This window comes from Canis lupus, chromosome 21 (genome assembly GCF_003254725.2).
Source record: "Canis lupus dingo isolate Sandy chromosome 21, ASM325472v2, whole genome shotgun sequence".
Classification (NCBI taxonomy): domain Eukaryota; kingdom Metazoa; phylum Chordata; class Mammalia; order Carnivora; family Canidae; genus Canis; species Canis lupus.
The window spans coordinates 6,911,889-6,924,032 of record NC_064263.1 but is presented as its reverse complement, the minus strand read 5'-3'; the positions used below and the strand labels follow the sequence as shown (position 1 = coordinate 6,924,032).

The 12,144-nt window shown below is 40.4% G+C and overlaps 1 protein-coding gene across 1 annotated transcript in view; it reads left to right on the top strand.

Annotated features, from left to right (window-relative positions):
- Positions 1-12,144, top strand: part of HEPHL1 (hephaestin like 1) — a 93,564-nt gene that overhangs the window by 54,289 nt on the left and 27,131 nt on the right. The window contains exons 13-15 of the mRNA XM_025419281.2: positions 4,894-5,033; positions 7,885-8,025; positions 11,391-11,497. Coding sequence (XP_025275066.1) covers positions 4,894-5,033; positions 7,885-8,025; positions 11,391-11,497 — 388 coding nt within the window. The remainder of the gene's footprint in view (positions 1-4,893; positions 5,034-7,884; positions 8,026-11,390; positions 11,498-12,144) is intronic.

The following is a 12,144-nucleotide window of genomic DNA, read 5'->3' as shown; positions in this document are numbered from 1 at the left end:
TGTCAAGTGTGAAAACCTAACATTGCCCTGGTTTTGTATGCACAATTTTGGCAGAGACTGTTAGGATCAGCACAAGAGATGAAGGAAGCTGCCCATCTGCATCTGAGAGGGGAATCTGAAGTCACTTGGGGGCACGCCAGGCAGGTTCAATGCATCCTCACCCGTAGGGTGGCAGGTTTCATGTAGGGCTGTCCTGAGAATGTGTGTGCCTTTGAGCAAGCACCTAGCATGAAAGGATTAGGGAAAGAGGCAGATTCCGGTGACAGGGGGACTGTGAAGACAAAATGGTACAGAGGGAGGCAGAGATGAGGTGTTGCAGTGAGGTGAGCAGATGGGGTGCTGTAGATTGAGGACTGTAGGAAAAGAGCATCCATCCAGATGGAGGACAACCTAGGAGAGTGTAGGAGGCATTGTTTTGGCAGAGAATTGAGATGGAAAGAGCTGGTCTCTCTACTAGGCCCTGTACCCAGAAAGTCCCCAAGAGTGACCCTCCCATGAGAGTACTGTCAGCCAGTGCTAAGCACCAAAGAGTCAGCAAGGCTGGAGCCTGGTGCAGATATGTGAGCACTGGTCCCACACCCATACCTCCCCTTCCACCTGCGTAAACTGGGGTAGAGTCATACAGGTAGAGAGGCATCTGCCAGGGGCTGACCTATAGACTTCCTCCACTAAACAACAACATGCTGTGTGGATATTCCCTGTCCCCACATACAGACTCAGTGCAGAGTTAAGGCTAACCCCAAGTCATGGGCACTGGAATTGAATAGACCTCTTACAGGACAAATCTGTGTTCTCAACACCAAGACATGTTAATTTGCATGTCTTTGGTCCTCTTTGGTCTGTATTATCAGCTCCAGCCACCACCGCTGCCCCCCATACTAATTCTCTCTGGCCATATTCACACAAATCCTCTATACTCAACTATTCCTAATCTTCACATGTCTTTTTTTTTTCTCATCTTAATTGTTGGCCTGTTTTGAGGGTGTAGACTCCTGGAAAAGGGTATAACAGCGTCACCTTATGGATAAATGAAGAAACAAAAATCACTCCTTCGTTTTAAAAAGATTTGCCTCAGGGACAGGATGATTTAAAATTTATTCCATGCCCCACCAGTCCATTTATTAAACCAGACACTCCTCTTCTGCAAAAGCAGTGCTATTGATACAAGCTAAAGACGGATACTGGGGCCATGGAAGATGAAATGAATGCTAATTCAGCCTTTTCTAAAATGATTATTTTTACTACAAGGCTGTTAGAACTAAAGAAATAATTGCGTAATAATCTTGTTCTACGCATATTCCTAGCTGTGAGAGTATAAGAAACATAGCTATCATAACTTTTCTTGGAACTCAGTGTGATTTCTGTTTTCAGGTCACCATCTCTCTGAGCTGGCAGGATGCTCTAGCCTCAGTCTTCTGGGACTGTTTCCCGGGTGAAACAGAGAGATAGGGGTGCTGGGGTGTTTGTACTCTACCCTGCCACTCTGGATATTGCCCATAAATAAATGAAAGCAAAGTAAAATGAAAACGTGTTCACATATTCAATGTACCACCAATCTGTAGATAAAAACTCAGTACAGATGGAGATGACCAGTCCTCCTACTGGCACATCTGTGGTACCTCTGCAGGTGGGAGCCCAGGGATAAATGCCTCTTCTGCTCCCAATTGTTATGACTCTACCTTTTGAGACAAAGCTATGACATGGGGCACATCTGATTTTCATTTTTTAAAAAAGATTTTATTTGTTTATTCATGAGAGACACAGAGAGAGGCAGAGACACTGGCAGAGGGAGAAACAGGCTCCCTGTGGGAAGCCTGATAAGGGACTTGATCCCAGGACCCGAGGATCACAACCTGAGTGGAAGGCAGATGCTCAACCACTGAGCCACCCAAGTGTCCCACATCTGGTTTTCAAACTACCTGTTGGTATGGGTCATCTCTGAGATATTTATTGTCCCAGTTAGCACAGACTCTCTGCCTCAACTTGGGATCCAGATACCCAGGGCTTTCTCAGAACACACTGAAAAGGCCTCAGGATCCCAGAAAAGCAACCAATGGGACCCATCAGCGCAATGCCAGGGTTTGTGCCAAGGAGAAAATTTGAAAACAGAGATAAATTAAGTTGCTCTAGGGAAATAAAGCTGTATTCTTAGTACTCCAGGGCTTGTGGACTGATATGCATTTAATTTAACCAACTTGGGATTTGAGACAACAACTGCCATGTATTGAGCAGCCACCATGCTCCGGGCATTCTGCTAGGGTCTTTAAGACTCTATCTGATAATGACCCTCACAATACACTTGACCTATCTGGTAAGCCTTGGCCCAGCAAATCACATGACCTGCCATCACAAGATGGTGATAGAGCAAGCACTTACATGGTGCTCAGTATGTGTGTGGCACAGTGCTTTACTGATCTTAACCCATAGAATCTTTGCACCAATTTAGGGAGGCAGATACATTGTGATCACTCCGCTTTGCGAATAGGAAAGCTGATAAACAGTAACGTGTAGTTCCAGAGGTGTTGGGGTCACTATTACACATGTTACTAGGACTATTTGAAAGTGAAAGTAGAAGAAAAATCCTCTTCCCCTGGAGAGCATATGGTCTAGGTCAAAGATATACAGATGTTTGTTAGGCACCTATTGTGTGCTAGGCATTGTACCAAGTGCTGGTAAATGGTGCTAACAAGGGCAGGCAAGGCCCTTTCCCACAGAATTCATGGCTCATGGGGAAGACATTAGAACAAGCATATGAGCAAGGCCATCACCATGAGAGGGGAAATGCAGGGCCCAGAGGAAGTTCACAGCAGGTGCACATGGCCCCAGCTGGGGGAGAACTTCGGGAGGAGTACACCAGTAGTACACCATCAGGGAAAGCTTCTTAAGAGAAAGTGCCCTTAGCACAGGGAATAACAATGCATGGAAAGCCTGGAGGTGGGGAGGGCATGTGGAGTTCAAGAGAGAATGTTTATATGACCAGAGCGCAGAGTGTATGGGTGCCAGTGATAGGAAACAAGGTTTGGGAGGTTGGCAGATGCAGATAGTGAAGGAGCGATAGACTTTTTCCCCATTGTTTTGTGATCATCTGTCTTGGTGATGAATTAAATAGAGGTTGATCCTCATTATTTGCAGATTCCATGTTTGTGAATTTGCCTACTCACTGAAATTTGTTTGTAACACCAAAATCAATTTTTGTGGTCATTTACAGGAATGCATAAAGCAGCTGAGAATTTGTGTCACCCAATGCACACATTCCCAGCTGAGGTTAGACAAACAAGGCATCCCTGTCTTTTTTTTTAAAGATTATTATTTTTTATCAATTTGAAAAAGAGAGAGAGAGAGAGAGAGCGTGAGTGGAGGGACACACAGAATCCCTCTGCCTTCTTGTTTCAGCTTTACTGTAAACAAACATCCTCTTTGTGGTCTATTTAGTGCCACTTGTGTGTGTGTGTGTGTGTGTGTGTGTGTGTGTGCTTTTTGTTGGTGACTTAACTGTTAAAATGCCCCCCAGAGTAGTGTTGCCTAGTGTTCTCAAGTGCAAAAAGGCTGTGATGTGACTTACAGAGGAAGTACATGCACTAGATAAGCTTCATTCAGGCATGAATTATAGTGCTATTGGCCATGAGTTCAAAGTTAATGAATTAGCTATAGATATTGAATAAGATATCTTTAAACAGAAACATACATAAACCAAGGATATTTATCTGTCGATGAAAATATTGTGACTGGAGGTTTGAAGAAACTGGGGGGTTTTGAGGGTTAGGGGAGGTGAGTTTTCCTCTACCGTTCAAATTCTTCTGGTTGGTCTAAGAATAAAATTGATGTGAGAAATCAAATTTGCTTACACAGGGAGAATCAACATAAACATGAGAGGTTCCAAAGACATGCAAAATGAGATATATATGTCATCCTGAACTAAGAAAGGGGAAGGAATCTGGGACTTCAAAGGAAAGGAAAACAATTCATAGGAAGATGAAAAAGAGTATATGTTAGGTAAACAGATGTTGGCTGGGCCACTCAGAAAAAATGGGACAGAGAGAAGAATTTTAACAGACTTCGCTAAATTCCTCACTATCTCCCACCCCTATTTTATAATATACTATAGTTACCTCTGGTAATAGCCCCTTCCTGGAGCAGGTCCTCTACCCAAACTCTTTTAGGCAGTTGAGGGAAGGTCAAAGTTTATTCCTGAAACTTTTGGGTCTTGATTGTTTTCAGCTCAAAATGATCCACATGCCAAAGTGGCACATCTTGGGGCCATTCGTTGTCAACATCTACAAAACCTAACCTTGTATTTCCCCTAGGAACAATGGTTCAGTATTCATTATTTCAGTGTTCGAGGTGACTTTCTAGAACATGACTCCTGTGAATAACAAGAATCAACTATGCCTATATTTGTATATGAGTATATGCACAATATACAACCCAGACTCTTTCTTGAGATCTTTAAAGTGGAAAAGTAGAACAAGGTATGGAATGATACATATGATATCTGAAAGAATTCAGGGTGGTAGAGTGTGAGTGTGTACCTGTGTGCATGCACATGCATGTGTGTGAGGTTAGTTGGTCCCAAGAAGCAATGTGCCATCTCATGGGAGTCTCTAAATAATGTTGGCCCCATTCAGCACCCAACAAGGCTTTGCAGTGAGGGTCCCCAAGAAGTAAGACCTGGGCCAGTGCTGGCCTGCCCCAGTCAGAACCCCCTGAGGTGCTTTCAAATACAGATTCCCGGCCCCACTTCCAGAGAGCCTGGTGCAAAAGTCCAGCTCCACAGGGAGATCCTGATGGTGCCAGATTTGGGAAACTGCTCTGGAGTACCTTGGAATCACTCTGAAGCACTCAAGTTTTCTCTATGTCCTGGCAACTTTAATTTCTGATGTTTCTGATTTACAGACATGGAGATATATTTATGAACCACACTGAAAACTGGATTGGCTCTCAGTACAAGAAGGTAGTTTACAGAGAATACACTGATGGAGAATTCGTGGAGATCAAGGCTCGACCACCACGAGAGAAGCACTTGGAACTCCTGGGTAGGGCACAGATTGCAGCCGTGCACTGCCAGCCCCAAGGGTGCATGAACATGCACACATATACTGTCACACTTACACCTAAGAAGAGGCAGCAGGGACAGAGTAGCCTGACTGCATTCATCCAAGTGTGACATCTTCCTGCCATCCCTTGTCAAGGGAGCATGCTGTGTGCTCAGCTCATTCAAACAACCAGATATTAGTCAACCAGATAACCAGATAACATGCAAACAGCAATCCATAACATCAGGTTGTCTAACCAACGTCTGTTGCCCTGAAGTTCCTTTCCCCCCTCTGCTGAGTGAGACATTTTAACTTGGAATAATTTGATGCCTCAGAAGGGCAGGCAAAGTATTTGCATAACTCCTTCAAGGTCCTGGATTATCCATGCACAGAGCCGTAAAAACACACCATAAAAATAATACAAGTAAAAGAGAAATCCCTTACAAGAGAGGAGCACTAAGGGTGGAAGGGGCATGCACTGAGCACTGAGGGTGTAAGGCATTTGGGACCTCCTGAACTTGGCCTTCTCAGAATCTCCTGGGCCTGTCTGATGCCCTGGGCTGCCTGACCTGACAATCAGATAAGCTCCTCTGGCTTTCCTTCCCTGCTTTCCCCTTGGGAGTAGCCAAATCTGATCTCATCCTGAAGATGAGATCTTTAGGCAGAGGGCTAATCTAGATGACTTTCTGAAATCCATTGCCTTTTTTTTTTTCTGTCCTCATTTTTAAATGTACAAGGTGACTTATATAAGTAGTATGACTTTACACAGTCCTTCTTAATATTAAAGAAGGCACCAGGACAGCTAAGTTGACAAATTATTAAATGCCCCCATCCACCTTTCCTGCACCCTCACTGTCTATTAACACTGGCATGCAAGCTTGGATTGTGACATTTAGAGTCAGCCCCAGTGGGAACATTCCTTCTTTTGAGCTGTATATGTCAAGCAAGCTCCAGAAAAAAAGATACTGGTCCTGCCAACAGGGTGGATTGCCCCTCAAAAAGCCCTGATTTGGGTCTGCTCAGTAAAATGACACAAAGGAGTGACTCCTTCAGAGATAAGCCCAGCAGTGCTTCCCCCAGGAGAGCATAGGCCCATCCACTCATTTTTCTGAAGCTCAGGGACAAGCCTGTGCTCCTGAAGTTCCAAATGGCACAGGCCAGGCACATCTTTGTTCTTTCCTACTCCCACTGACATAGCAGGCCTCGAATCAGAAGACATTCACTCTTACTAGTACAACAAGTCATGTGGAATTGAAATGGTAATGAATTACAAAATAATGATTTTAATATATGTATACACATGCACCTATCTGTAACTATATCCAAATTTGCTGTTTAAAAACATGCATTCTTTTCTAGCTTTATCATTAAAAACAAAATAGTAGGGTTTTTTTTTAGACACTTCCTAGATCATACTAAATATTTTCTTCCAAAGATAAAAATAGTCCAATAAATTTTAGATTCATTTAGGACTTTAGTGGTCTTCTCAGAAAAACAATTATTTTTTTATTTTTATTTTTTTATAAATTTATGTTTTATTGGTGTTCAATTTGCCAACATATAGAATAACACCCAGTGCTCATCCCGTCAAGTGCCCCCCTCAGTGCCTGTCACCCACTCACCCCCACCCCCCGCCCACCTTCCCTTCCACCACCCCTAGTTCGTTTCCCAGAGTTAGGAGTCTTTCATGTTCTGTCTCCCTTTCTGATATTTCCCACTCATATAGAAAAACAATTATAACCATAGTTTGATTCAGTGAAGAGGGGATGGGTGTAGTCAGACCACCTACTGTGAGTCTCTCTCTCTATGAATGTAGAATGCTGTGAACACCCAAGAATGCAAATAAATCCCCAGGGACCATAAGATCAGGTCTGAGGAGATTCCAAAATGGGAACCTGCTTCCATCCTCCTTGAAACAATGCTGCATGAAGACCTGTGTATATGGTACTCTGTCAATGTGGTACTCTGTGTATATGGTGCTCTGTCAATCTGAGCTAACTATATTTGTGCCACTCCTGATGCACTGATTGGTGAGAAATACCTGGTGTAGGCAAGAGGCACCCCGGATCATGCTGGCACAGGGCTTTCCAGCAGGATGTGAACCAATTTTCAGTGTCACAGAGGCTGATGGCTTCTAACAGAAATGCATATGTATGATTGCTGAGGAGCACATGTCTCATCAAGGTATCCAAGTACTGAGAAATAGCACTGGATGTGCATTAGTGAAATCACTGTATTGATCATAAATCATCACATAGATATTTTAATTTTATTCTTATCTTTCAAAACCCTTTTATGTTCAATATTTCATTGGATCTTCATTATGGTTATTATCATTAATATATCCACATACCAGATAATGAACAATTTCAGACTTACCAAAGGTTACATACAGAAGGATTACAAGTAGAAGCCACCATATCGTGTGGATATGGCTTTTCCCAGAGAATGTCTCAGCAGCAGCAAAATTTAAGCATTTACTGAGTACTTAGTATATTTCAATACATTGAAATAAGTACTTTACATACATTATCTTATTCAGTCCTCACTATATCCCTATGAGAAAGGTGATATTAAACTCATTTCATAGGTGAGGAAATTAAGAAGCAGACAGGTTACTTGACTTATCCAAGGCCTCTTTAATAACTGAAGGAAGCAGAACTTGAACCCAGGTTGGTCCAATTGCCAACACTACATGAGTATTTAATATTACTTATATTGCCCTCTAAAGGAAGTACGCTAATGAAAAAGCTAACCTTTGTTTTATTTTGCTAAAACCCACATACATATATATTACATCAGTGTTGAAAAGAGCAGTGATAATGCACACAGGCTTGTGTTTTGCCTTTAGGCCCAATGGTTCATGCTGAAGTGGGTGACTCCATCCTGATCATATTTAAGAACAAAGCCAAGCGGCCCTACTCCATCTCAGCCCATGGTATTGAAGACATGGATAGTGGGAAGCAACTCCATGTGCCCATCACAAAGCCAGGTAAGTTACGCCAGAGATCTATTCCATGCTGATAAGGACACTGGACTCTCTTTTGATCTTTTCTGATCTTTGAAGACTCTTGGAAAGTTCATCTTAATGTCAATACATTCCAGCCATTGCCTAATAACTCCTAATATGAGCTCATCATTTATCCAATGACCAAGTGGTTATGGTGTTTCTAGGCTTAATAGAGACCTAAAAGTGTAGTGAGACATAATAATAGCTAATACATATTGAATGTCCATCTTTTGCCAGGTGCTATGCTTTATATTTTTTAATAATCTCATTTTCCTCATAATAACCCAAAAAGGTAAAGATTAAACATTAACATATGTCATTGACTCTGATATTATTGATTAGAATACCCATCATTATTTTTATGTCACTAAAAGAAAGACCGCATTGTCAGTTAAACCTTAACATGCTACTGATTGAAAGATGCATCTTGATTTCAGTTATGTTAAAATGTGAAAAGTGAACATCCTATAATTGAAATATGGTATTGTTTTTTCCATTTAATAAATGACTAAAGAACAGAGGGGTAAAGAACTTTACCAGGTCATACATTAGTAATGGTGGAACTTCAACTTGTTGGACTTTAGAACCTATGCTCTTAGCCATACATTTCTCTCAAGTTGTTCAAAATTAGTTTGGAAGAAAAAAAGATAAGACTAATCATTTCAGTAGTAATGTGAATTATACATAATGAAATTCTAAGTGGTGAAGGGTTTTAAGAATGTATCTGGGAGTGTTCATAAAAGTTTCAGAGAAAGAAAATCCATGAGGATTGATTGATTGATTTGGAACAAATAAAGAAAGGAGTAATTAGGGAAAGTTAGCATTGAAGGGAGAGAAAATATCATAACTTAAAGAGCTTCACATAACATTTACACAGTTGAGATGTGGTTGTAGTAAATGTCAAGAGTCTCTATGAACTTCAGTTATGAAATTGAGAGCAATCATAGGTATAATTACAAAGGAATTATATTCCATTTTACTTCATATGTGTATATATATGAATATATATGAACATATTTATGAATTCATATGTATATATGACTAAATATTATAGTAATTACAATAAAGGTCTTATAAACTTTTAAAATTTTAAAGATGCATAGAAGGAAGAAAAGAAAGCAATCTAATGGATCGCTAGAAAAAGTTAGCAAGGTATTCCTACAAGGATGGGACTGAGGAAAGGAAATCTTCACTGGCCCAATTCCAACCTCTCCTGCTGCTTCATACCCTACGTACCCCTAATTCAGAAGCCTGTGCTTTGCTGCTTCAAGAAATTTCTCATGAACGTTTTAAATGTCTATAGACATTTAGATACTTAAACATATTTTGGAATTTCCCTACAATGATCTATTACACAGCCATTAAATGATATTTAAGAAGGTTTTAATGACATGGGGGAAACTTGTGGCATCATATTAAGCAAAATACAAGTATAGAACAAAGATTAAAATGAAAATAAGCCAAAATGCTAATAATGGTTATATCTTTGGGGTAGTATTTTAAGTAATAACAGTGATACTCCTTCCAACTTCTTCACAGTTTCTACTTTCAACATTTTCTGTAATGGATGTCTTGCTTTTATGAAGAGGGAGATTGTTTTAAATGGGTCAAAAAAGCAATTAGAGTTATTCATTTTTTTAAAGTCATTCATTTTTTTTTTAAAGTCATTCATTTTTGATAGTTAAAAGCAACTCTGGAAGGGGGAAGAAAAGTGTCAATCAGGCATGAGGAAGGGTTCTAACAAGGCTGTGGGCCAGCTGGGGTGAGCCCCACAGGCTGCTGTGCCCTGATGGTGAGGACTGGCAAGGGACATAGCTCTTCTGTGCTGACTGCCCTTCTTAGGGCCCTTGATGGAGTTTGGGGGGTGGGGTGGGCAGGTAGAGGGAACAATGATCAGAATGTGGCAAAGGGGCATTTTTCTCACTGGAACTCTGAAGGAGAGAATCCCCACAAGGATCTCTGACAAAGATGAAAGGCTTGGAAGAGCCCAGAGATTGAGGGTAGGAGCAAGAAATTAGTCTTGTACACAAAATCCAGAAAAGTTGAAGAAGAATGGTTAATCCAGGCATGCATGAGATTAGAAAAGCAAACCCTCTCAAATTTCTTCCCCTTCTTCTTTTCCATGATGCCACTGAACGAACATGTACGGAACATCTTTTATTTAGAGCTGTGCTCTCCACTGGGGTGAATAATGGATCATCCCAACTTTAATAACACCACCCCTTAGCCATTTGCATTTAGGAAGCTACGTATCAGCAATTTATTTTGATGTTAACAAGGAAGAGGGGCACTATAATGACAGGTAATGGAAACTAGACCTAAGGTTATATTGCTAACCTACTGGTGTATGAGCAAATGGAACAAGTTACATGTAAGCATCTTTTTTGTTTTGCCTTGTGGATTGCCTTCAGCTATAAGCTATATGTCCTGATGAGGTTGGGATGAGATCTAGATAGTCCAAAAGGAGATAATGTGGCTTTTATTTGAAACTTTTACAATGTGATTATTTTGCTAATTTGTGTAAATTTATCTGTGACACTTCTGCAAGACTCTGGGTCAGCCACAGGGAAAGCATAAATGTGATACCTGGCATTCATTTGTTATTAGCATATATAGAAATGAACATTTATGAACCGCCTTCATGAGAGGCACTAATGTAGGTATTTTATTTTATTTAATCTTTACAACAATCTGAAGAGTGGGATGACTAACCTACTTTACAAGTAAGGAGACTAAAAGTCAGTGAAGTTAAGCAGTTTGTCAAAAGTTAGGTAAATAGGAAGTGACAGGGTTGAGATTTGGAACTCAGTCTCTCTGATTTTCTCTGGTTCTAAGTAGATGTCACTTATCTGCACATTAGAATCACCTGAGAAGCTTTAAAAAAACACTGATGCCCTAGTCCTACGTTCCAGATATTTTAATTTCTTTGGCTTGAGATGAGACCTCAGCAGTAAAAGCTTACAAAGCTCCCTGATGGTTCAATCAGAAATCAGGTTTGAGTCCCACAGTAACTCAAGTGTGCTCAAGCCCACCTCTTGGGAGGGAGATATCAAATGTGAGGAGAAAAAATAGTGAGGAATACAGTAAGTCTTTATGTCTTGAATAAACATCTGTTGATAATAGAAAGGGCACATTAGAAAGAAAGTTGTAGTCTGGAATGAAAAATCTGCCATTTTGCAAATTCAGAAAATCAAGATGTAAGGTTAATCAGGACATTTTTAATGAATAACTCTCCCCAGCAATAAACATTAACCAAAATATATAATGATCTGTTTGTTATTTCTTCAGGTAAAACATCTAAAACAGAAGTAACACTAGTAAATTCTATTTCTTCTCCTTTTTTTCAGGAGAAATAAATACTTACAGGTGGAATGTCCCTAAAAGGTCTGGTCCAGGACCAAATGACCCAAATTGTATTCCATGGGTTTACTATTCAACAGTAAACTTTGTGAAGGTAAGATTGAGAGAGCAACCAAAATGCTTAAAGTAATATGACTTTAAATTAATTATTCAAGTTATCACATTGGTGAGTATATGTGAAGGGTGTAATGGTTGAGAGCAAGGATCTCAAACTATGGCCACACATATTTGTTAATATTGTCTATGGTTGAATTGAGTGGTATTAAGAAAACAGAATTCAACGGAGTGAATTTTAAAGATCTTATTGGCTTTACTCAACAATTCGTGTCTTGGGCAGCTCCTCATCTAGCAGATAGGAAGGTTCTCTGAAGAACTGTACAAAATGAGAGACTTTTATAGGCAGAAGGGGGCAAAACAAGGAAGTTACTAGCAAAGAGTGGATTATTTATGGCAAGGTCACCTTCTTTTTGGGGGTCTATCAAGCAGATTAACTCACTAATGCTAATGATTGACTAGTTTAAGATTCCATTCCTGCAAGAGAAACTGTAATTAATCTAGGAATTAAGTCTTGGTTTGATGATGCGAGCTTAGTATAGGTGACTTCATTTTGGATCCATTGTCTCTCTTTTTAAACAATTTCCCCCCTTTTGATCAGACTCTCATTATGACTGAGAGATGTGCTAAAAAAAAATTTAAGGCATTAGCACCTCTCCCAGCTACTGCTCTGAAACTCTCACAATT